The sequence below is a fragment of the Doryrhamphus excisus genome, linkage group LG11 (assembly GCF_037039965.1).
Source record: "Doryrhamphus excisus strain RoL-2023G ecotype Guam linkage group LG11, RoL_Dexc_Guam_v1.1, whole genome shotgun sequence".
Taxonomy (NCBI): domain Eukaryota; kingdom Metazoa; phylum Chordata; class Actinopteri; order Syngnathiformes; family Syngnathidae; genus Doryrhamphus; species Doryrhamphus excisus.
This window is the reverse complement of record NC_136367.1, coordinates 13,294,742-13,321,983: the sequence shown is the minus strand read 5'-3', so window position 1 is coordinate 13,321,983 and position 27,242 is coordinate 13,294,742. Positions and strand designations below refer to the sequence as shown.

Below are 27,242 nucleotides of genomic sequence, written 5' to 3'. Positions count from 1 at the left end.
GACCAAATCAATGAGAACCAAACACAAACACTTAGTAGTTTGGTCCACAACACATGGGTAAAAATATCTATCACTGCTTTCCAAAGTCAAAGCCGATATGTGTGAACATCTTGTTTTGCCTCAAAAGGAAGGGAAATAAATTTCTGGGGATCACAATAGATGAAAATATGAGCTGGAAACCTCATATTACAAATATACAACATAAGGTGGCCAGAAATATTTCAGTATTAAACAAAGCAAAATTTGTTCTCAATCAGAAATCACTCCACACTCTTTATTGCTCTCTGGTTCTACCATATCTTACTTATTGTGTGGAAATATGGGCTAATAACTATAAAAGCAATCTTCACTCGCTAAATGTACTGCAAAAAAGGTCAGTAAGGATAATTTATAATGCCGCCTACAGAGAACATACTAACTCCTTATTTCTAAAATCACAAATACTTCAACTTGCTGATATAGTTCATCTTCAAAACAGCTAAAATAATGCATAAGGCTAAAAATAACCAATTAGCTAAAAATGTCATCCAATACTTCTTGAACCAAGTGAGTCTTGAACCAGTCATGATGTGCTATATATATCACTATATTGACACTTACTATGGTACCCATTATGGCATTGGATACTCATATCACCTCCTACTTTGGTACGTGACTGAATTAAATTAAATTAAATTAAATTAAATTAAATTAAATTAAATTAAATTAAATTAAATTAAATTAAATTAAATTAAATTAAATTAAATTAAATTAAATTAAATTAAATTAAATTAAATTAAATTAAATTAAATTAAATTAAATTGGAAAGCAGGAAGTGAACAAATATAACAGTTAGTGATTGTAAAAGTACCAGATGGAGGGGTAGGATTTAATAAGCTTTGTTTCTTCCTACTCCTTTTGGACATGTAGAACTGGGAACTGATTATGGGATGCACTCAATTGTAATCTGATGCATGTTCAAATGAAATTAAACCATTACCATTACCATTACCATTACCATTACCATTACCATTACCATTACCATTACCATTACCAAAACAGATAATAGGTCGGCTTTCATTGATGTCGAAGGTAATTTAAAAATATTCAAATGTGGGTGGCTGAAATCAGAGGTTATGGAATCATCTGTTTCTTATTGCATCTGGAATCAATGGAAGCAAAAGGGTGTACTACTGGGCCGCAGCCAGTAGAGGAGCTGTTGGGTTCTCTGGAGTTAGCCTGCTTGTAAACAGGGATTCAGAACATTCAGGTACATGTTGCAAACAAAAAGAAATCAAGTCAAATTTGGTATCACGAAGAGTTAGTGAGTTTTAGTGTTTTTGTTTGGTTGCATCATCCACGCTGTTCTTAGGGAACACGTTTGAAGGGCAGTGTGTCAGTGTGTTTGTGTTCTCAACACCTATGGGATGTATTTTTTTTCAGGACCCTTGATGCTAAAGTGTGTCTGCAGAGGAGGCAGTGCATCGTGGACAACACATACCACCACAGGGACACGTGCACAGAGAAGGAGATCTTCAGAAAACACAATGAGAGACTTGGTCCTGGCTGTGATGCTCCTGCTGCCTCTGACTCCTGTAAGTGTGCACGTGGCGTATGTGTGCTGTGGAATTATATTTGGTTTATGGATGTGGAAGTAAGTAACATGGCTCATGTTTGATGGCAAAATTGACGTGAACACGTTAGCAGTGTAGCTAAGGTTAACGCTAAGGTCACTGCTTTAACCTTCCTCTTGTGTTAGCTTTCAGGTATCATCTCTTATGTTAATGGGTCAGTTTTGACCCATGTATTAAATCAGCTATAAAATACACTAAAAACAATAAGTTACCATCAAATTTGCTTCTCATGTCTTGGTTACCTTCTTAGGCTTCCTCATCCATGAAAATGTTGGTTTTAATACTTTTGGTGTGGGCATGGAGGCCTTTTTTTGTCACTGTACCCCTTGATTTTAATTTCCAAAAATGGTCAAATGAACCTCAAACGAATCATATTAATAAGGTTCATATTAATAAGGAAGGTTCTTTTGTTACCTGGCTATTACTGAGGGATATAGAACATATCTCTTAAATCAATTAGTTTTATTTATTTTCTCATTTTAGTATTAATCACTAAAGAAACATCTATGGTGTTGGGGTGAATTTTGACCCATATATAAGAATATACCCATATAGAATATATAAGAAAAGGTAGAAAAAGTTATTGTTTTCAGCAACAGAATTTTAGTATAAAGTGAAATCAAAAAGCAGAACAGGCATTTTCCTTGGAAAGGGACAAGATGTTCATCCACTGTCATTGTTGCCCTTGTTTGAACATCAGCAGAAGGAGCTGCACCCATTTCTACCAAACATCCCTGATGGGAACAAGTACCCGGAGAAAACCAGAGTACCCGGAGAAAACCCACGCATGCACGGGGAGAACATGCAAACTCCACACAGAGATGGTCAAGGGTGCAATTGAACCCACATATAGACAAACAACCATTCACACTCACATTGGCCAATTAACCTAGCATGTTTTTGGAATGTGGGAGGAAACCGGAGTACCCGGAGAAAACCCACGCATGCATGGGGAGAACATGCAAACTCCACACAGAGATGGCCGAGGGTGGAATTGAACCCTGGTCTCCTAGCTGTGAGGTCTGCGCGCTAACCACTAGAACACCATGCCGCCCTGTCATAATTTCAACCAGACTATTTTAAAATTTAGTAAAAAATATATTTTTTTGTTTTCATTTTGTTGAAATAGAGTTTCCTGACAAAGTCAAAAAGCCTTGACGCAATAAACAAATGTTATGTGATTCTTTTTATGCATTAAAATGTAAAACAGGTCGGTGCCGACCCTAACACAAGAGGAGGGTTAATTTTACTCCGACTCCGACTTATACATATTTTTCTTATGGGGCAAACATACAATCATACATCATCATACATGCTAGTGGAACCTATTATTAGCAAAAAAAACTATATTCACTTCAGTTGTGGAGATACTAAATCCACAACAGTAACACATGCACTTGTTTTACAAGCATGTCAGTCACTCCACCTCCTTAAACCCCCCCCCGACATCTTTACACGCCGATGTGGTCCCCGCCTGACCTTCAGTTCCTGTTGTCAAGTACTTGGCGTGTGTCAAATGGGTCTGCGGCGAGGGCCACTGGCCTGCACGTGGCACTTTTATTATCCTCGGGTGCTGTGAGGGGGTGGCCGAGTTAACTGGCCCTTGAATGTAGCCTTGGGGAGGGACACCGTGTTGTGCAGCTTGCAAATGGGCGACCTGTCGGACATCTGCTTTTTTGGTGGGAGAGCTTGGAGCTAACGTTTGGCTACCTCATTTGGCTGCTTTTGTGTGTGTGTGTACACACAAAATATATGAGTACTTACGTATGTCTGTTATGCAAGTCCAAATGATGTACCGGTACCTCATTCTATAAAATACATAACATACATATATATACAGTGTAAAATCTAACCAGTACACTTTGAGTTATCATTGTAATTATTCATGATTAGTATTTTCACATAGGCTGCACGCTGGTCTAGTGGTTAGTGCGCAGACCTCACAGCTAGGAGACCAGGGTTCAATTCCACCCTCAGCCATCTCTGTGTGGAGTTTGCATGTTCTCCTCGTGCATGCGTGGGTTTTCTCCGAGTACTCCGGAGTACTCCTCCCACATTCCAAAAACATGCTACATGCTAATTAATAACCACAAGCACCAGCAAAAAAGAAGCTGCTAAGAGCTTTCGTGGGCTACACGGTGGACGAGTGGTTAGCGCGCAGACCTAACAGCTAGGAGACCAGGGTTCAATTCCACCCTCGGCCATCTCTGGTTGGAGTTTGCATGTTCTCTCCGTGCATGCGTGGGTTTTCTCCGGGTACTCCGGTTTCCTCCCACATTCCAAAATCATGCTAGGTTAATTGGCCACTCCAAATTGTCCATAGGTATGAATGTGAGTGTGAATGGTTGTTTGTCTATATGTGCCCTGTGATTGGCTGGCCACCAGTCCAGGGTGTACCCCGCCTCTCGCCCGAAGACAGTTGGGATAGGCTCCAGCACCCCCACGACCCTCGTGAGGATAAGCGGTAGAAAATGAATGAACGAATTAATATTTATATATTAAAATGAATGAATTATTAGAGCCCTCCAGACTTGCCCTAGATGTGTGTCACATCAAACATTACAGTAGAATTACTGACATCTAGTGACCAGTGTAGAATACTACAGCTCATGTCCGAATGAGTCTACGCCAGGGGTCTCAAACTCAATTTACTTGGCGGCCACTGGAGCTCGGGTAAGGGTGAGACTGGGCCGCATCAGGTTTTCCCCCAAAAAACCCCCCAAAAACGCATTTATTAAAAACAAAAAAATTTAAAAAACTTCGCTTTGGTTCCAATTTTCTACAAGAAAAGCTCTGATAAAACATTCCACTGTTCTCAAATATCTTACTTTTTATTATTCTACACAAAATAAGATGAAAAATAAATAAACAAATCAATAATAAAGAAAATCAATCAATCAGTAATAAATAAATATAATAATAGTAATAAAACGGCAAATAATAAAAACTTAAGAAACCACATATAGTTGGTGGGTAGACAAATTATTTTTTTCAGATTAAAATGAACAAAGCATTATTAGAGCCCTGTAGACATGACAAAACACGACTATAGTCACATTTATACTCTTTTTATTTACAACATATTGCGCAACTGCAGGGTCTTGAGACACATGCTAACTCGCAAACTAGAGAGCTAGCGACCTAAACGGTAGCCTTCAAGTTATTTCCTTTAAACTTCAATAGCCAAAAACTTACCACTTCCACACGGATAGGGAGGATAACTATTAACAGTTATTTAACCTTTAACATAAACATTAATCAAACGTAATAATTTTTTCTGGGTACATGATACCATACAGCATCCATATCAAACTTGCACGGGCCGCACTAACATTAAACTTTCATATCAAGGTGGGGGCCTCAAACTAGTGTTCTGCCTGCCACATGTTTGAGGCCCCTGGTCTACGCTCATTTATCCATTTTTTATGCTTGAAACGCTTGAAAAAGCTCCAGCACCCCCCGCGACCCTCGTGAGTATAAGTGGTAGAAAATGAATGAATGAATGAATGAATGAATGAATAAGTACTTACATAACATATATATACAATGTAAAATCTAACCAGTACACTTTGAATTATCATTGTAATTATTCATGATTAGTATTTTCACATTTTCAAAGTTCACAGGTAATCAAAATACTTGATACCATAATTATACTCCGCAATACGTACTTGTGTACATAACCAGAGTACAGCTCATATGTCAGTCCAAATAGCTACTTAGCGTTCATTGGTACACACGTCCAACTGATGGATACCAACCGCTACAACACTAAATAAGAAAAAGACATTTGTAGATGGTCCCTGATGGTTCTCATAGAGATCAATGTAAGTCAGCCTGCACGGAAGACGTCTCGTTGTAATTAACCCTTATTGATCCCGAACGTTTGAATCTGTGATTCGCAGTAGTCCACGTTAGCCGCTACGAGTGAAAGGATACGTTTGTTATTGATATTAGCATCTTAGTTTATCCCTAATCAGGATCCCAAAGATGAAAGATGCATTTTTGTAAAATACCAAATGAACAACTTGATCATAATTTTGTTCAACTCCGTGAGTCATCTGCATCCAACATATATACATTATATAGTATATATAAATACATGTAGTATATTCTTACTGGAAATGCTCCTCCTGCCTAGCAACACGTTATTGCCTTCCTTGAGAGCACAGCCGAGCGTCGGCATGATGATCAAAAACGGCAGCAATAAAAGCAAACAACCTGCTTCCTTCCGCCTTTTAAAATTCAGCCCTGGCGCGGCAAAGATGGAGGCAGCGGATCCCATGATGGCCGTGTTCTCAGTAAGTCACTTATCTCGTGTGGCCAGTGAGGCCTGAGGTGAATTCATATTAGCGAGTGATGAGTCAGCCAAAGACCCGCTGCTGCGTCCATCACTTCATGCGCCAAAACAAAGACCGGCCAGCCTTGCGTTTTTGGTCTTTCTGTTTTATTTGGCAGCTTCGATATGAAAAATACTCAAGAGATTAATTACACTGATTAAAATGTGATGATCCATTTGAAATAAGTCATTAAGGAATGGACACAGGAATTATTTGTTTCATGTTCTCCGGTCGCGGTACCTCAGTTTTTCCTGATTGTCATTCCAAAGTCAGGCGAAACCCAAAATGGTTATTAGGTTAGGGTTAGGTTAGGGTTAGGTTAGGGTTAGGTTAGGGTTAGGTTAGGGTTAGGTTAGGGTTAGGTTAGGGTAGGGTTAGAAGTTAGGGTTAGAAGTTAGGATTAGAAGGTTAGGGTAAGGTTAGGGTAGTGTTAGGTTAGGTTAGGTTAGGTTAGGTTAGGGTAGGGTTAGGGTCGGGTTAGGGTAGGGTTAGGGTAGGTTTAGGGTAGGTTTAGGGTTAGGGTTAGGGTATGGTTAGGGTAGGGTTAGGGTAGGGTTAGGAGGGTTAGGGTATGGTTAGGAGGGTTACGGTAGGGTCAGGGTATGGTTAGGAGAGTTAGGGTATGGTTAGGAGGGTTAGGGTATGGTTAGGAGGTTAGGGTATAGTTAGGAGGGTTACGGTAGGGTTAGGGTATGGTTAGGAGAGTTAGGGTATGGTTAGGAGGGTTAGGGTATGGTTAGGAGGTTAGGGTATGGTTAGGAGGTTAGGGTATGGTTAGGAGGGTTAGGGTAGGGTTAGGAGGGTTAGGGTAGGGTTAGGAGGGTTAGGGTATGGTTAGCAGGGTTAGGGTATGGTTAGGAGGGTTAGGGTAGGGTTAGGAGGGTTAGGGTAGGGTTAGGAGGGTTAGGGTAGGGTTAGGAGGGTTAGGGTATGGTTAGGAGGGTTAGGGTATGGTTAGGGTATGGTTAGGAGGGTTAGGGTAGGGTTAGGAGGTTTAGGGTATGGTTAGGAGGGTTAGGGTATGGTTAGGGTATGGTTAGGAGGGTTAGGGTAGGGTTAGGAGGGTTAGGGTAGGGTTAGGAGGGTTAGGGTTTGGTTAGGGTATGGTTAGGAGGGTTAGGGTAGGGTTAGGAGGGTTAGGGTAGGGTTAGGAGGGTTAGGGTTTGGTTAGGAGGGTTACGGTAGGGTTAGGGTATGGTTTGGAGGTTAGACATTTTCAATTGCAGTATAAAATGTATCTCTGCAGTTGATTTAAGAGAGATCTTTTTATTCATTCATAGATCAATCCATTTGTGATTTCTTTATGATGGTTCAAATCGGGTCTGTTTTCTTCAGGTGGCCTCGGAGTCGGAGCACTGCATCATCATGCGAGAACATGAGAAATGCATGGAGAGGATGGCAATGCACAACCCCAGCGATGAGGTGGACTTGGGTGAGTGTGCATGAATGTAGTTTACGAGTCCAAGTACAAAAACACACCTTGAATGAGTCGGAATATGTTCATATTTTTAAAAAGGCTTGGTGCAACCCTTGGCAACGATGGCCTTTACGTGTCAGCATACGTGCGCCCACTCAATAGGCACGAAGAATCAACTTAAGCCAAATCGAAATGTTATGGATTGTTATATCCATATGTACTTCTGGGTTGTACGTTGCTCCCTTTTTTAAATTTCTATGAATGCATCAACGCCAAGAAGCAATAAAGTGTCTTGTGCAGCTCTCACAGTAAATGCCTACTTACAATGTCACGCTGAGTTGCCTCCAAAAAGTCCTGCAAATTTGCCGTATGAATCCTGGAAGCAATTATTTTTTTGGCTGAGTCCGCCATTTTCATTAGAAACTTTTTGAGCCGGCAAGTTTGAGACTGCAACTCCCAGAGTGCACAGCAGTGAGTCACAAATCAGCGGTGGGGAGGGTGGGGGGGATGATAATATTTAGCATACGATAACATGCTGAAAGAGGGGAAAGGCTGTTTCCCTAACCATGAACTTTTGGCGGTGAGCTTTAATAATAACGAAAAATACATTGCTAAATACAAGGATGAAGAGTCTTGAACCAGTCATGATGTGCTATATATATCACTATATTGACACTTACTATGGTACCCATTATGGCATTGGATGCTCATATCACCTCCTACTTCGGTACATGACAAAAATAAAAAAAATTAAATAAAATTTAAAAATTAAAAACACTTAAACTATTTTAGGAAAGCAGGAAGTGAACAAATGAGTTATAGTTCATCTTCAAACAGCTAAAATAATGCATAAGGTTAAAAATAACCAGTTACCTAAAATGTCATCCAATACTTCTCTACAAGAGAGGTAATAATAATAATAATAATAATAATAATAATAATAATAACAATAATAATAATAATAATAATAATAATAATAATAATAATAATAATAATAATAATAATAATAATAATAATAATAATAATAATAATAATAATAATAATAATAATAATCACGATATTGGCAATTACTATAGTACCCATTATGTCATTGTATGGTCATACCACCTCATAAAAAAAATAAAAAAATCAAAATAAATACATATAATTAATATAAATTAATAAAGTAATAAATAACGTTTTTTTTAAAACTTTAATTATATTATGAAAGCAGGAAGTGAACAAATGTAACAGTTTGTGATTGTAAAAGTACCAGATGGAGGGGTAGCATTTAATAAGCTTTGCTTCTTCCTACTCCTTTTGGACATGTGGAACTGTGAACTGATTATGGGATGCACTCAATTGTAATCTGATGCATGTTCAAATGAAATTAAACCATTACCATAACATGTTAAAACATGATTTCTAACTGCAGAATTTTAGCCTCAATATCTACCGACTGAGCAGTTTTGAAGAACTATCTTAGATTTATGCTGAGCACAAATAGAAAAATGCAAGGTTTGCAGAAATCAGAGCTGATGGGAGGGGAAAAAAAACTCCCAAAAAGACAGAGAGAAAAATGAAAGCAAAACAAAGGAAAATTGTCAAAGTATCACATTGTGTGAGACAGTGCTCTTGGTTAAAGCTGTAAAATTCATAGCTAAATGAAAATCAATAATAAAATTATAATTCACATACAATGATGTCAAGTATAATGGTACATTAGTTACATTGGAAATCATGTATAATGTGATTATATATAATTGTGTACTATATAGTAGTATATTATATTAATATATAATTAATTATATATAATTATTTGGTTAGAGTACAATCATTATAAATATTTACTTATACAGGGTGAAAAATCGCTATATTGAACTACTTGTGTTTTTTTTATATTTATAATTTATTAATTAACAATCACTAACTTTAAAAAATGTTTCCAAAAATAGATATGAGAGGAAAGTGATTAGCATGAGGTTTTATTTAAAATTCCATATCAGTAGCAGAACCAGCTTCTCAAACTGCCCAGAAATTGTGTGAACTGATTTTTATCAGGAATTATTGCAGGATGTACGCCAAAATGTTCTTTTTGTGAACAACATAAACATGTTGATTTAAAATAAACTAGTGAAGAAAATGAGAAGAAATAAATAATACCATGTACTTAGTAGTGGAAATGAAATGAATACATGACTTAATAAGATAAATACGCTATTTTGTTGTGTATGCAGTACGCGGCCACTCCTGGTAGTATATAGGCCGTCTTGCAGAAAGTGCTTTATCCAAGCAGTTCCCTTCGTAGCGTCAGTGCGGCTCATTTGACTCAGATTTGCCCTTTAAAAGTAATTGGCTTCCTGTCCGGCTCAGCAGACACAACCAAAACACATTAGAGAGCCACATCTACTCTCTGCAAAATCACCCTGCTCCACGTCAGGCTATGTAGTCTTTGTTTATCATATTATGCTCATATACTGCATGGATACAGTACATAAGACACTACAGCCCTGAAGCGTGCATGATAGAGAACATCTGGAGAGATGGGAAGAGCTGAATGCGGAAAAACATGGAAGAAAGGAGGACAAGAGACTAAAAAGACCAATGATCAATGGATAGGCAAGATAGCCTTTCCAACTAAGCGTATTCACCCGGATGTCGGAGATGTCATGCGCCCATCCCAAGCTTGCATAAATGGCACGGCTGCGAGTGGAAGGGAATCTGGCGTAAAAGCTGGGCCACATCAATCATGCAGGCTGTGGTGACCCCTTGCTGGAAAAGCCCAGAGATAACATGAATAATTAGTATTCATTTATCGCAGTTAATTGGTTCCAGGTCGGACCGTGATAAGTGAATTTCTGCTAAGTAGGATTTCATTCATTCATGCATTTTCTACCGCTTATCCTCATGAGGGTCGTGGGGGGGTGCTGGAGCCTATCCTAGCTGTCTTCGGGCGAGGTACACCCTGGACTGGTGGCCAGCCAATCACAAGGCACATATAGACAAACAACCATTCACACTCACATTCATACCTATGGATAATTTGGAGTTGCTAATTAACCTAGCATGTTTTTGGAATGTGGGAGGAAACCGGAGTACCCGGAGAAAACCCACACATGCACGGGGAGAACATGCAAACTCCACACAAAGATGGCCGAGGGTGGAATTGAACCCTGGTCTCCTAGCTGTGAGGTCTGTGCGCTAACCACTCGACCACTGTGCCGCCCCTGAAAGTAATATAAAATTACAAATATATATATATAATACACAGTAATTCTTCATTTATTGCAGTTAATTGGTTCCAGGTCTGAACGTGATAAGTGAATTTCTGCAAAGTAGAATTTCATTCATTTATTCATTTTCTGCCGCTTATCGCTTAGCCTATCCTAGCTGTCTTCGGGCGAGAGGCGGGGTACACCCTGGACTGGTGGCCAGCCAATCACAGGACACATATAGACAAACAACCATTCACACTCACATTCATACCTATGGACAATTTGGAGTCGCTAATTAACCTAGCATGTTTTTGGAATGTGGGAGGAAAACCGGAGTACCCGGAGAAAACCCACAAGGAAAACATGCAAACTCCACACAGAGATAGCCGAGGGTGGAATTGAACTCGGGTCTCATAGCAGTGAAGTCTGCACGCTAACCACTCATCCGCCGTGCAGCCCCAAAGTAGGATTTTTTATAAATAAAATATTTTCATAGATCATAGAAAACCTGTTTACGATCTTCTAAATACAGTTTTTATTCTTATCGTTGTGAGATAATTCAAACCTGCAATAAAAGCATGTTGCTTTGGCAGTCAAGTCTCGCTGACTTGTGGTGATATATCACAACATATACAACATTTCACATCTTTGAAGGTGTCTTATGAATGCCTTATATTTCTATTTTACTTCATTTAGCTATTTTTAGCATTGAAAATGCTGAATTTAGGCAAAAACACGTAACGTATGTTTCAGTATGCATATTTTTGACTAATAAAACAGCATGATTTATTGATACATTTTTGATAAACCTTAATAGAGTGAAGCTGCTAAATTTGGCAAGGGACGACTATAGCAATAATAGCATACTGATAATAAATTCATAAATTTCTCTTATTCAATTGACCGAAAAAATACAAAATAACAGAATAACAAATTCCCAAGACAACAAGCTTGGAGTCCTGCTCTTGTTGGGATGGCTGTATCTTCCAGCATGAAAAAAAAATGCTGAAAGCAAAGGAGCATTTTGTTTAGTCTTGGTTGCAAAATTGAGAAATAACGGCATCTCTCTTCCGTCTGTTTCGTTTGTGAGTGACGCTGAGACTAGCAGCTAGCGGCTAACTCCACCAGATAAATAGAATTATTAGCTGCTACGGTAAAAATATGGCTGTAGCTTGGTTAATATAGTACAGTTATGTAAATAGTAAACACTGTTGGCATTTGTTGAGCTTTTTTGTTCGTCCTTAGCACCAAAAACGTACCTTCCATGAGTTGCATTGTTAGCTAGCTTATACTAACTCAATAGAATGCACAGAAAAGAGAAAGAAATGATGTGAATGATGGACAAAATTTGCATCACCCGTGTTTGCCTGCAGTTTGTCCTTGGCTGTGGGACAACCTGACCTGCTGGCAGGCGGCCAGCGTGGGTGAGGTGGTGGTGGTCAACTGCCCGGAATTCTTTCACGACCTCATGGGCCCAGAGGACGGTAAGCGGCATAGAAAATTCTCATCCATGTAAAGTATGTGGACTTTCATCTTCATCATCGTCATGTCTTCCTTCCAGAGATGGGGAAGGTAAGTCGTAACTGTACCGAGGACGGCTGGTCTGAACCGTTCCCTCACTACCTGGATGTCTGTCTCTTCTACGACAACGCCACTAAACCTGTAAGTCCAACTCGTTGTGTGATGTCCACATGTAGAAGAATGCTGATGGACACGATGTTATACACTTTTAGGACATGTACTACGCCTCCGTCAAGGCGCTGTACACGGTTGGCTACAGCACGTCTCTGGTGTCTCTGACCACTGCCATGGTTATTCTCTGCAGGTTCAGGTGAGCTGGGCAATACTGATTATGGTTGTGGTTTAGTTCAGGGGCGTCCAAACTTCTCGCCAAAGACAGAATGAAATCAAATAATATTTTCCTGTAATATTGTAACTTTTTTCCAACCTAATTTTCCAAAAAAATCACAAAAAAACTGTATTTGTATTTTTATATTAAGACTTTAAAAAAAGGTTTTCTTTAATATTTTAACTCAAAGCTACTAAAATGACATATTTCCCTCATGTATTATGAGTTTCGCTTCCTAAAATCATCTTTTAAAAATATTATGTTTTTCTTGTAATATTTTTATTTTACTTTATTTTACTTATTATGTAGAAATATGGACTAATAAAAGCAAAGAAATAATAATATAATAAAATAATACAATAGCAATAATAAAAGCAATCTTCACTCGCTAAATGTACTGCAAAAAAGGTCAGTAAGGATAATTCATAATGCCGCCTACAGAGAACATCCTAACTCCTTATTTCTAAAATCACAAATACTTCAACTTGCTGATATAGTTCATCTTCAAACAGCTAAAATAATGCATAAGGCTAAAAATAACCAATTAGCTAAAAATGTCATCCAATACTTCTCTACAAGAGAGGTAATAATAATAATAATAATAATAATAATAATAATAATAATAATAATAATAATAATAATAATAATAATAATAATAATAATAATAATAATTTCCTCCCACATTCCAAAAACATGCTAGGTTAATTGGAGACTCCAAATTGTCCATAGGTATGAATGTGAGTGTGAATGGTTGTTTGTCTATATGACTGTGATTTGGCTGGCGACCAGTCCAGGGTGTACCCCGCCTCTCGCCCGAAGACAGCTGGGATAGGCTCCAGCAACCCCCGCGACCCTCGTGAGGAAAAAGCAGTAGAAAATGAATGAATGAATAATAATAATAATAATAATAATTCTTTAATTTTCTACTTTTTTCCTCACGAGGGTCGCGGGGGTGCTGGAGCCTATCCCAGCTCTCTTCGGGCGAGAGGCGGGGTACTTGGCAGTTACTATAGTACCCATTATGTCATTGTATGGTCATATCACCTCGTAAAAAATAAATAAATAAATAAATAAAATTATTATAAATTAATAAAGTAATAAGTAAAGTATTTTTTCATAAACTTTTATTATATTAGGAAAGCAGGAAGTGAACAAATGTAACAGTTACTGATTATAAAAGTACCAGATGGAGGGGTAGGATTTAATAAGCTTTGCTTCTTCCTACTCCTTTTGGACATGTGGAACTGTGAACTGATTATGGGATGCACTCAATTGTAATCTGATGCATGTTCAAATGAAATTAAACCATTACCATTACCATTACCATTTTATTTGCATGAAATTGTGCTGGGTTTTTTCATTTCTGCTATAAACCTTGTATAAACCTTGACTCCTATTGTACCACATGTTCTATGACATTATCACTTTCCTATATATTTAAAAATGAGTACATCTGGAATACAGGAAGTGAACAAATGTACTGCAATTCTACTTTTTGATGTATTGCAACATGTTCAAAAGACATGAAACCATATAGATATAATAAATACTGTATAATACAAGCAATCACGTCCCGTTTATCAGGAAGCTCCACTGCACCAGGAACTTCATCCACATGAACCTGTTTGTGTCCTTCATGCTGAGAGCCATCTCTGTCTTCATCAAGGACGGCGTGCTGTACGCGCAGGAGGACAGCGACCACTGCTTTGTGCACACGGTCAGTCAGAGCGAATTTCCTCTTTTTTGTTTTTTAACGACTGTATGTTTGTGTTTGTGTGACTCGTCTGCTCCTGAACCGCTGCACCCAAAAGGATTCGAATTAACTTGAAATTTCTCACACTGTATAGTTCTGTGACTTGAGGGTTTTTAACCAATCACCACAAAATTTGGTGCACTTTTGTTGGAATCATCAACAATCCTTAAGTGAAACATGAACACATATTTCTTTCCGTTGTCGATGTGTTCTAACGGCCAAAAAAAAGTTAATATGAGCGAGCTAACAATGCACGTTATTGGGACACACCTACGTATTTTGACAACAAAGCCCTCTAACAATGTTTTATTGTCGTGATCATGCAGGAACAAGTACAAGTACATGTAATACTTACAGTATCTCACCATATTTTGATGATTTCAAACATTACCGGATCATCTTTCCAAGGCACATTGATTTCACATACTCATTGATCGGAACTAACGCTACTTGCGTCAGCGAGGTAAGGTGCCTCCTTCCCCCTGGTAGAGAATCAACGGTTACTTACAATGTATGCTCTCATTGGGATACCGACTGATGTAGCTGTATCTTCCAGCACGAGACGTGTGATCCCTATTGAGATGCTCTAAACTATAACTATGTAAACTAGCTATAAATATGCTATGAACTATAAAAGCAATCTTCACTCACTAAATGTACTGCAAAAAAGGTCAGTAAGGATAATTCATAATGCCGCCTACAGAGAACATACTAACTCCATATTTCTAAAATCACAAATACTTCAACTTGCTGATATAGTTCATCTTCAAACAGCTAAAAAATAATCCATAAGGCTAAAAAATAAGCAATTAGCTAAAAATGTCATCCAATACTTCTCTACAAGAGAGGAGAAATATGATCTCAGGGAAGAAGTACATTTGAAACACTTCTATGCTAGGACTACGTTATGCTAGCCATAGCATTTCAGTATGTGGAATCAAACTATGGAATGGATTGAGTAAGGACCTCAAACAATGCACAACGATGAGCCAATTCAAGAAACAATACAAGCAGTTGATGTTTGCTAAATACAAGGATGAAGAGTCTTGAACCAGTCATGATGTGCTATATATATCACTATATTGACACTTACTATGATACCCATTATGGCATTGGATGCTCATATCACCTTGTACTTCGTTACGAGGTACATTATTAAAAAAAAAATAAAACAAAAACCTTAAACTGTATTATGGAAAGCAGGAAGTGAACAAATGTAACAGTTAGTGATTGTAAAAGTACCAGATGGAGGGGTAGGATTTAATAAGCTTTGCTTCTTCCTACTCCTTTTGGACATGTGGAACTGTGAACTGATTATGTGATGCATTCAATTGTAATCTGATGCATGTTCAAATGAAATTAAACCATTACCATTACCGTACATTAACCATATAACCTAGCATTAACTTTTCAGATCTAACACCACAGTACCAGCACTATTAGGGAGCGTTACTAGGGAGTAGCGTAGCGAGACGTTGTGTCATTCCGTCAGAAATATAGTACCCCCGCGTACTATATAAAAACAATACCTCTGTAGCTCAGTCGGTTATGGAAACATAACTTTTTTGAAAGTTTTTTTTGTTTGTTTTTTTTAACTTATGTAGATCAACAATACTAACTGCCCCGATGACTGGACGGGACACACAAAAAACAAAAACAAACAAAAAAATTTGTTAGAACAAAGTAGCTGTGTCCCGATGATGTGCATTTTAGCTAGCTGATATTAACTAATTTTCTCACGTTATAATGCACAGAAAAGGGAAAGAGATATGTGTTCATGTTCCACATAAAGATTGTGAATGATTCCACAAAATTCCCCAAAAAGTGCAGTTCCCCTTAAAATCAGAGCAAGATCTGTGGGAAAAAAAGAGGCGTGACTTAGCAGCTAATTTTTGGATTTGTCTGATGATGAAAAAACATTGCACAGTTGTGTGCTATCTATAAGAAGAAATGTTACACCCCTGTCGGCTTCCATATACAATTTTTCTTTCATGTTAATTTAACCAAAACAATAGCTCTGATTCGGAATGCATCAACACATCTCTCACTGTTGTTAAGCAACAAGACACCGTGATGAATGCCGTTAATTAAGGTGCGCTAATGGCCTCAGCAACGCCGCTGAAAATCTGCTGCTGTAGCCTCTGATTAACATGTCAACCAAGCAAAGTAAGGCCTGGTGCGTTGTTGCCGTGGCAACAACAGATCCTGACACTGGAATCATGTCTGTCGTGTAGTTGCATGACCCGCACACGAGTGCACATGATGGCCGGGGGGGGGGGGGGGGGGGGGGGATACATTTTAAAGACAAATTGCAAATTTTTATCCATCTTCATAGAAGACTCATTGAATTACAGATACATTAAAAGTAAAATATATATATATAAAATGCAATAAAAATGTAATTTGAAAATTAATAACAGTTATTTACACTAATATATAGAATTTAAACATTGTAACAATAACAAAAGTGTAATTCATTACAAAGTGTCATTTTTGAATTATTAGATGTATACAATTATTAAAGACAAATTGCATTTTCATCCATATTCATAGAAGACGCATTGAACTGCAGACACATTAAAAGTTGTACCAATTTCAGGACAAAAAATATATATAAATTGCAATGAAAATGTAATTTGAAAATTTTAAAAATCATTATTGTAACAGTTATTTAACAGTAATATATAGAATTTAAACATTGTAATAATAACAAAAATGTAATTCATTACAAAGTGTAATTTTTGAATTATTATTAGATGTATACAATTATTAAAGACAAATTGCATTTTCATCCATCTTCATAGAAGACGCATTGAACTACAGACACATTAAAAGTTGTACCAATTTCAGGACAAAAAAATATATAAATTGCAACAAAAATGTAATTAAATTTTTTTTTTAAATCATTATTATAATAGTTATTTACAGTAATATATGAATTTAAACATTGTAACAATACCAAAAGTGTAATTCATTACAAAGTGTCATTTTTGAATTATTATTAGATGTATACAATTATTAAAGACAAATTGCATTTTCATCCATCTTCATAGAAGATTCATTGAACTGCAGACACATTAAAAGTTGTACCAATTTCAGGACAAAAAAATATATAAATTGCAACAAAAATGTAATTTAAATTTTTTTTTAATCATTATTATAATAGTTATTTACAGTAAAATGTGAATTTAAACATTGTAACAATACCAAAAGTGTAATTCATTACAAAGTGTCATTTTTGAATTATTATTAGATGTATACAATTATTAAAGACAAATTGCATTTTCATCCATCTTCATAGAAGATTCATTGAACTACAGACACATTAAAAGTTGTACCAATTTTAGGACAAAATATATATAAATTGCAACAAAAATGTAATTTGAAAATTTTAAAAAATCATTATTTATAATTTAACAATTGTATTTAACAGTAATATATAGAATTTAAACGTTGTAACAATAACAAAAGTGTAATTCATTACAAAGTGTCATTTTTGAATTATTATTAGATGTATACAATTATTTAACATTATAATAATAATAAAACTCTTAACTATAGTATAATGGGTTAGCATGTTTGCCACACAGTCAGGATATCGGGAATACTTGGGTTCGAATCTCTGCGTGGGTTTTCTTCGGGTACTCCGGTTTCCTCCCACATTCCAAAAACATGCTAGGTTAATTGGCCACTCCAAATTGGCCATAGGTATGAATGTGAGTGTGAATGGTTGTTTGTCTATATGTGCCCTGTGATTGGCTGGCCACCAGTCCAGGGTGTACGAAGTCAGCTGGGATAGGCTCCAGCATACCTGCGACCCTCGTGAGGATAAGCGGTATAGAAAATGGATGGATGGGTATTTTTCCACTATATTTAAGTGCTTTTGCTGCCTTATAGTTAAACAATGAAAGTAATTGCCCTTTAAAGGAAGGAATAAGTGATGAGACGCAGCCTTATCACCATGGCAACCATGGCAATGTTTTTATTGGTGCTTTAAAGAAGGATTTTGTGTTTAGAAGTTGCCGCTTAAAACATTTGACAATGGAGGATGAAGTTAGAGATTGTTACGGATTGCTACATTTGTGATGAAACTTTGATTGATTTCAATTGATTGATTTTGATCGATTGATTTTCCTTGTTTTCCTGTGTGTCATCCCACAGGTGGCTTGTAAAGCCGTGATGGTTTTCTTCCACTACTGTGTCATGTCCAACTACTTCTGGCTCTTCATCGAAGGCCTCTACCTCTTCACGCTGCTGGTGGAGACCTTCTTTCCTGAGAGGCGATACTTCTATTGGTACACCATCGTCGGATGGGGTAAGTCTCGCTTTTAGTTCCGTCAAAAAGTGAATCAAACTGCAGTACAACGGTGGGGAATTATATACTCGGCAGATTTCCCGACCGAAAACCGGTTGAAATATTGATAAACGCCGGGCGAAAGTTGGCTGAATCTCTACTAAGCGCTGAATGGAGGCTAGCAGGGGTTGCACCATGTTGTGTTTTATGGTTTTAAAGCAGGGGTCTCAAACTCAATTTACCCGGGGGCCACTGGAGCTAGGGTCTGGGTGAGGCTGGGCCGCATCAGGTTTTCAAAAAAATAAAAAATTATTAAAAACTGAAAAAAAAAAAAAAAAATTTCCGGTTTTTACTGTTCTCAAACATCTTAATTTTATATTTTAATTTTATTTAATATCTTAAAATAAAACAAATATTTCTGGGTTCATGATACCATACAGCATCCATATCAAACTAACATTAAACTTTCATGTCAAGGCGGGGGCCTCAAACTAGCGTCCTGCGGGCCCCTGCTTTAATTTAAGGAACGTTTTAAAATACCCGGTGATGAAATGAGGATTCTGATTCATCTTAGCCGTAAATACGCAGAATGCTAGCCAACATTAGCAGCTATGTGTGCAGAGGCTGTCATCCCATTAGAAAAGTTAGCCAGATTGTTAGCAATAAATAAATGTGTTTTATTTATCTAATTTGAGACAAGTGTATTTCATTATATGGCTTACAGTTTGTAGCTGTTTATACGAGACTGCTGAATTCACATTTTATGTTTATGTTTATGTTTTATTTTATTTTATGTACTTCCCAAAATTATCCTGATCTGTGCTAAGGTCCATATCGCCCAACCTGATCCACCACACATTTTTGTCTTTTTATGTTTCTTTGGGTATTTATTTTTTATGTATTAATTTGTGTATTATGTATTAATTATTAATCATTGTTATTATTAATTACTATATTAATTACTTATTATAAAATATATTATTATACTATATTATATTAATTAATTATTATAAATATATTATGATATTAATTATTAATTAATATTATGTATTAATTTAGCTTGCTGAATATTTTGTCTCCCCTTAAAAAAATCAAACTCTAGATGATTACAACATTTTTTGTTTGATTTTAATTTTTGAATACAATATTGCAGTATTTTTATACAATATTTTTATTGTATTGCTATTTTTATAGTTTATTTTGTGTGGAGAAAACATATTAAAATATATTATTTAAATGTAAATACTAAAGTCACTGATTTTCTTTTTTTTTTTGTATTGATTGACCCGGAACTGTCTTAAAAAAATAAAATTGAGATACTGTAAAGCTTAATTTTAATGTTAATTAGTACTCATTTGTCACGCAAATTAGTTTAACTAACATGTAAAGTGTAGTTCTTATGTCACAAATGTAATTATTCATTGATCATCGATCATTGATGTAATCAGATATTTAGTTATTACTATTGTAATAGCAAGCTTTCATTACGTTTTCTTTTATACATTTTTACTAAAGTGCATACTACATAAATTACGACAATTATTTCAATGAACGATCCATGAGGTAATACTAGCTAATATTCCAACATTCTATTACAGGAACTCCCACTATTTGTGTGACCGTCTGGGCTGTACTCAGGCTCCATTTTCATGACACTGGGTAAGCACGCTTACAATAAAAAACAGTGTCAACAACACATAACACAGTGAAATAAAGTATATATTCTGTACTGACTTCCTGTTCCACAGATGCTGGGATACAAATGAGAACACTGCCCTCTGGTGGGTGATCAAGGGACCTGTCGTGGCTTCCATCATGGTAGCACAGATTGAGTTGTTTCCAGAGAATGTTATGTTTCAGTATCGACCTTCTACAAATACAGGTTTCCACTTTTTTTCTAGATCAATTTTGTTCTCTTTATTGGAATCATTATTATCCTGGTCCAGAAGCTTCAATCTCCGGACATCGGCGGCAATGAATCCAGCATTTACCTGTAAGTAAACACACCTCAGTTGTTTATTGTTTATGACATCACAAGAAGAACCTGCATTTAGCTCAGCTTTTTAAGAACATGAGCTTGTCCACTTCCTGTATGTGCATATGTGTTTGTCCACTGACTGACTGTATGTGCATTTGTGTGTGTGTGTGACGACACGTCTCTGTCCCTAAAGTCTTTGTTGTGTTGTCTTTGTTTGTGGTGTGTAGCAGCTGTGCTCAGAAATGCTTCAGTGAGCCCTCACAGGCTGTTCAGCATTCGTGCAGGATGTCAGAGTTATCCACCATCACACTGTAAGTGTGTGTGCGTGTGCGTGCGTGCGTGTGTGTGTGTGTGCATGCATGTGCGCGCCCGTATGACCTGCGGGCTCTTCAACTTTGTTAAATGTTGCCCACACACACGCACACACATCTGCACTTCTGTAGTGGTGACATCGTGCATCACCTGCTGTGATCTTTCACTTGATGACCCATTTCAACTACAACGTCTGTCTCGGCAATTCTCCTGACCTTCAATGAAAAGGGCGGCTTGACCAAACACGCTTTTTTTCGGGGACGGAATGTACTTTTTACCGTTGACATCAACAAGGTTAAAGTAGTGTATGTACTTCCATTAGGCAAACGCTGTCTTCTCACTCGAACTTAAACACCCGCCCACCCAAGTTCTCTGATTGGCTGAAGATGCAATCGTACAAAACCTTAGCTAATCCTCATTGCTATGTACTCTAAACACCCGCCCATCCAAGTTCTCTGATTGGCTGAGGACGCAATCTCGCCCACCCAAGTTCTCTGATTGGTCAAAGGCCCAATTTAACTAAACTTAGCCAATCCTCATTGCTTATGTGCTCTAAACACCCGCCCACCCAAGTTCTCTGATTGGCTGAATCTTACTAAACCTTAGCCAATCCTCATTGCTATGTGCGCTAAACACACACCCACCCAAGTTCTCTGATTGGCCGAAGACCCAATTTTACAAAAATTTAGCCAATCCTCATTGCTTATGTGCGCTAAACACCCGCCCACCCAAGTTCTCTGATTGGCCGAAGACCCAATTTTACACCCGCCCACCCAAGTTCTCTGATTGGCTGAAGATGGAATCTTACTAAAGCTTAGCTAACACTCATTGCTATGTGCTCTAAACACCCGCCCAACCAAGTTCTCTGTTATGCTGACAGTAAAAGTAATTAGTTGGATTACCCATAATGCCGTTATTATAAACGCCGTTATTCCCATCACTGCATTTCAATGATGAATAAAATATTGCATATGTTGTGTACATACATTGGTGTAAACTGGGGTTATTTTTATTTTTTTATTAAAGTGTATATCAAGTGTAAAAAGAAGTTAAGAGTTAAGAAGTCCTGTCCTCCACACACAAGCACAAGTTTTATTTCTGTCTTAAATGTTCTCTTATTACAATATGCCTAATATGTTGGGTAACTGGAGTGGTGACTGTGGGGTTGTTATGTCATGTCTAGATAACTCTAATAATGTCATAACATATATTCAGAAGGTTGTAAACAGGTGAAAATAGTCCATTTATAAAGAAGGAAAATACCAGGAGGTGGCTGCACGGCGGTCGAGTGTTTAGCGCGTAGACCTCACAGCTAGGAGACCAGGGTTCAATTCCACCCTCGGCCATCTCTGTGTGGAGTTTGCATGTTCTCCCCGTGCATGCGTGGGTTTTCTCCGGGTACTCCGGTTTCCTCCCACATTCCAAAAACATGCTAGGTTAATCGGCCACTCCAAATTGTCCATAGGTATGAATGTGAGTGTGAATGGTTGTTTGTCTATATGTGCCCTGTGATTGGCTGGCCACCAGTCCAGCGTGTACCTCGCCTCTCGCCGAAAGACAGCCGGGATAGGCTCCAGCACCCCCTGTGACTCTTGTGAGGATAAGCAGTAGAAAATGAATGAATGAATGAAAATACCAGGAGGTTTGCCACCAGCTGCTTATAATTATCTGCCAAGAAACTCTGATCACAGAAGTCGATTTCTGCTACCGCTCATGACATTTCTCTGCATGCAACTTACTTTCCTTTATTTAGTAACCTTTGCTTGTAGACCAGTGTTGTGGGTAATTGTACTAAGTAGTCATAGAACAGTCATAGAACCCACAAGTCTAGAATGCACAACATGATCAGCTGCTTACTATATGTATTTGTGTTCCATTATTGCTATTATCAGTCATACATGTTTGTCCTTTGTGTGTCTGGTTGTGTCCGCTTCTGTTCTCCACTCTGCATACCAAATTCAGTCAAAAATAACAAATTTAGTTTGACATTTCTGTAAAAATGTGTTTATTATTGCATCATACCTGTTCCTAATATTGTGTCTTTGTGATGTAGCCCGACAAGGTGAATGACAATGTCGTGTGTCACGTAGGCGTCTGGCTCGTTCCACCCTCCTGCTTATCCCTCTGTTTGGAATTCACTACACCGTCTTTGCCTTCTCCCCCGAGGACGTCAGCAAGAGGGAGCGTCTGGTCTTTGAGCTGGGACTGGGGTCCTTCCAGGTAAAGACACAAGCAGTCGTAGCGCTGTCATGACCTCTAAAAGCCACCATAGTCATGTTGGTGAGGATGCAGTTGTCTTTTTCTATGTTGAATCTACGATAAAATTATACGTCTTTCTCTCCCCCTTCAGGGTTTTGTGGTGGCTGTTCTCTACTGCTTCCTCAATGGAGAGGTAAGCTTTGATGCTCTTTAATGTATGCATGTATTGTAAAGCACGGTGGACAAGTGGTTGGCATGTTGGCCACACAGTCAGGAGATCTGGAAGATCTGGGTTCGTATCTCAGTTGGGGCATTTCTGTTTGGAGTTTGCATTTTCACCATGGGCTGCACGGCGGTCGAGTGGTTAGCGCGCAGACCTCACAGCTAGGACACCCGAGTTCAATCCCACCCTCGGGCATCTCTATGTGGAGTTTGCATGTTCTCCCCGTGCATGCGTGGGTTTTCTCCGGGTACTCCGGTTTCCTCCCACATTCCAAAAACATGCTAGGTTAATTAGCGACTCCAAATTGTCCATAGGTATGAATGTGAGTGTGAATGGTTGTTTGTCTATATGTGCCCTGTGATTGGCTGGCCACCAGTCCAGGGTGAACTCAGGTCTTCCTGATCCCCTGACGTACGGTGAATGATTATATTGTGTCAAAACTGGTGAAAAACATAAAATAAATCATTTTAACAAAAGTGGAAAAATAGTAGCACATATTCTTTTTCCTTTTGATATATTTTCCGAAGCTTGTGAGGTGAAAATATCACAGCACTTTGCAGTTTAGCAGTTTTGTGTTTTGTCCCTATGTTATATTTATGGTAATGGTAATGGTTTAATTTCATTTGAACATGCATCAGATCACAATTGAATGCATCCCATAATAAGTTCACAGTTCCACATGTCCAAAAGGAGTAGGAAGAAGCAGAGCTTATTAAATCCTACCCCTCCATCTGGTACCTTTACAATCACTAACTGTTACATTTGTTCACTTCCCGCCTTTCTGATATAATATTTTTTTAATTATTATTATTTTGTATATATATATATATACATACATATATATTGATATATTTATTATTATTATTATATACGTATTATATATATATATATTATTTAATAATAATAATTTAATATATAATTAAAGTTTTGTTTTTTATTCCATTATTTATTTATTTTTGTCACATACTGAAGTACGAGGTGATATGACCATACAATGATGGGTACCATAGTAACTGTAAATATAGTGATATATTTATTATTTTTATTATTACATACGTATTTTATATATATATTATATTAATTTAATATATAATTGAAGTTTTTATTTTTTATTCCATTATTTATTTATTTATTTTTGTCACATGCCGAAGTACGAGGTGATATGACCATACAATGACATAATGGGTACCATAGTAACCATAAATATAGTGATATATTTATTATTATTATATATATATTTATATATAATAATAATATAATCATTTAATATATAATCAAAGTTTGATTTTATTTTATTATTAATTTATTTTTGTCACATACCGAAGTAGGAGGTGATATGACCATACAATGACATAATGGGTACCATAGTAACTGTAAATATAGTGATATATTGATTATTATTATTATTATTATTATTATTATTATTACTGTATACCTATTTTATATGTATACCATACAATGACATAATGACATTTATTTTCCTATGTCAACCAAAAGGCTGCTTCCTGAACTCTACCAGCAGTTCTACTATGGCTGAAATGTCAAAAAGAGGAAAAGTAAAATTGTGTTTTGTCTTGTTGTAGTACATCTGTAGTCGTATTTTAATAAATAAAGACCAGTGTTGGGAGGAGCAGCATTACAAAATCTTCTTGTTATTGTTGCCAGTAACCAGTAATGTAATTACTATCTAGGTAGTCAACACTAGTTGTCTCTCAAAAAAATGCTGACTTCCCTCGATAATAATGAAGGAGTAATTCCATGACTAATTCATACGTCAATCGGCCAACCCTGGTGAAGACACATGACTAAAACACGCTCTGCAGACTAACCAGGGTATGACTAAAGTGTGGCTTTGTTTGGGATCTAGTGCGGCCTAAAGTACATTAAAAATGACCTTGTGAAGTTTCTCCCTGAAGGTGCAGTCAGAGATCAAGAGGAAATGGCGCAGCTGGACCGTGAACCGGTACTTTGCTGTGGACCTGAAGCAGCAGAGGCACCCTTCGTTGGCCAGCAGTGGAGTGAACGGCGGGACGCAGCTCTCCATCCTGAGCAAGAGCAGCTCCCAGATCCGCATGTCCAGCCCCCTGGCGGAGAGCGCCAACATCAGCCTGCCAACCTGAGTGTGTGAGCGTGACGTCGCTGTGACGACAAGCCGACACACAGTCTTGAATGATGAATCCACACTGAGGCAGAAGAGACCAAAGTGCCCCCCCACCCACCCACCCACCCACACATACACACACACAAGTACAGTACTTCTAACAGCATTTAATGACAGAATTTCTTTACTTTTCCTGATTTAACCATCCTTTTTTTAGCACTTAGCAATCAAATCACATCACTCCATTCCATTTTGGACTACTGAGGATTTAGAAATCCACTTTTTTGTTCCATTTTTAAAGCCATTTTAATGAACTGTGATGATCCAATATCGTACTATAGGGGTCCTGTTTTGGCTTTGTGTACAGTCGGTGTGCTGCAAAGTGCCATAGACGTCGCCTGAATCCAAAGGTTTAAAAACACAAAAAAGAAACATCAGCCTTGCTTAATGCTCATTGTTTCAATGTTGCATTCTACTTTTTTCTACAAAACAGCCGTAAAGTACCGAGTATGTCAAAAGATAGTGGGATATCAAAACAAAAAGCCCAACTCACAGACTTTGTAAATAGATTTTGTTATTTATTTTTTGCGTTATCATGTCATGACCTGCAGTCCAAATCTATAGACTTCAATAAGAAATATCGACAATAATCTAAATCAGGAGTGTCCAGACTTTTTCCACCGTATATTGAAGATGCTGAAAACAGTGCTATAAGTCAGAAAGCCCATCTTAACTAGTCTAATGTCATTCATCCATCCATTTTCTATATACCGCTTATCCTTACAATTATTTTAAAGGTCCTCAGTTCTAATGACTGCGTGTCAGTCAAAAAAAAACGATGACGCAGTCGTAGAAATGGCTCTCTTTCTCCGTCACACTGCTTAAGTTGAGTCTTAGTGTCAGCACCGAAGTCACTCACACTGTGCACACTGTGTAGCACACTATTGTATTCTAAGGGGACGTTGCAAGGGAGGGAGAGACAGCCTTATTGGGAAGAATGACACTGTTTATTCATTCATTCATTCATTCATTTTTTACCGCTTTTTCCTCACGAGGGATGCTGGAGCCTATTCCAGCTGTCTTTGGGCGAGAGGCTGGACTGGTGGCCAGCCAATCACAGGGCACATATAGACAAACAACCATTCACACTCACATTCATACCTATGGACAATTTGGAGTCGCCAATTAACCTAGCATATTTTTGAAAACCCACGCATGCACGGGGAGAACACAGAGATGGCCGAGGGTGGAATTGAACCCTGGTCTCCTAGCTGTGAGATCTTCGCGCTAACCACTCGGCCACCATGCCGCCCCCCTGACACTGTTTAGTCACTGTCTATTTCATAGGAGCAGATCCTTTCACATGTTCAAAGATACAATTTTTACTAGGAATGTCTGATATTGGCTTTTTTGCAAAAAAAACAAATCGATATGCTGATATTGTCCAACTCTCAATTTCCGTTACCAATATCAGCCTATACCGATATGTGTACCATGACATACATAGTAATGAATGTGTTGTATACAGCATTTTTTTAAATATCGGTTTTCATGATCGGAAAAAAAATCTGATATCAATATCACATTTTTATGCTGATATCGGACATCCCTAATTTATACGCCTCCGAACGGTCGTGGCGTTTGAGCGCCGTTGATTTCCGAAAGTTGATTTATCAATTTTTGGAGCATTTTAGCGTGGCTAATTTCGCTTTCCTTTTCTTTGACACCATCAGAAGAGTTTGCCTCACGCTTGGGGAAGTTGTCTTTCATCAATGTAGCAATGCACCACGTAGCTAGTGCTTTTTTCCGACAGTATTGATCATTTATGTGAGTCCGTCGTAACCACAAAGCGTAACACAAGAATCACGTGCCTGCCAAGGGCCAGTAAAAAACAAACATCAGGACGAAAATGGCCCCCGGGTCGCACTTTGGACACTCCTGATCTTAGTAGATGTAGTGGACTTCTCAC

At 37.7% G+C, this 27,242-nt stretch overlaps 1 protein-coding gene across 4 annotated transcripts; it reads left to right on the top strand.

Moving 5' to 3' along the window:
- The first annotated feature begins 1,431 nt into the window (after positions 1 to 1,431).
- On the top strand, positions 1,432 to 25,914 carry LOC131134359 (pituitary adenylate cyclase-activating polypeptide type I receptor-like). Of its 4 annotated transcripts, none has more exons than XM_058079551.2 (14): positions 1,432 to 1,574; positions 7,289 to 7,385; positions 11,938 to 12,048; positions 12,126 to 12,226; positions 12,298 to 12,395; positions 13,998 to 14,130; positions 18,328 to 18,481; positions 20,059 to 20,119; positions 20,209 to 20,278; positions 20,362 to 20,453; positions 20,666 to 20,749; positions 22,841 to 22,970; positions 23,101 to 23,142; positions 25,089 to 25,914. In XM_058079551.2, exons 1-14 carry the CDS (start codon positions 1,527 to 1,529, stop codon positions 25,290 to 25,292), a joined length of 1,425 nt encoding a protein of 474 aa, XP_057935534.2. In that variant the 5' UTR covers positions 1,432 to 1,526; the 3' UTR covers positions 25,293 to 25,914. The 4 variants fall into 4 exon arrangements, with proteins under 4 accessions (XP_057935534.2, XP_057935524.2, XP_057935566.2 ...); XM_058079541.2 differs by having other exon boundaries at positions 25,076 to 25,914; XM_058079583.2 differs by lacking the exon at positions 20,666 to 20,749.
- Positions 25,915 to 27,242: the final 1,328 nt, after the last annotated feature.

What these genes read in the sequence shown, in the direction of transcription:
- LOC131134359 (XM_058079541.2), top strand. Translation starts at nt 1,527, where the DNA reads ATGAGAGACTTGGTCCTGGCTGTGATGCTCCTGCTGCCTCTGACTCCT. An exon ending in CCTCATGGGCCCAGAGGACG is followed by an intron (nt 12,049 to 12,125) that starts GTAAGCGGCATA and finishes TCTTCCTTCCAG; the next exon opens with AGATGGGGAAGGTAAGTCGT. An exon ending in AATGAATCCAGCATTTACCT is followed by an intron (nt 20,454 to 20,665) that starts GTAAGTAAACAC and finishes TGTGGTGTGTAG; the next exon opens with CAGCTGTGCTCAGAAATGCT.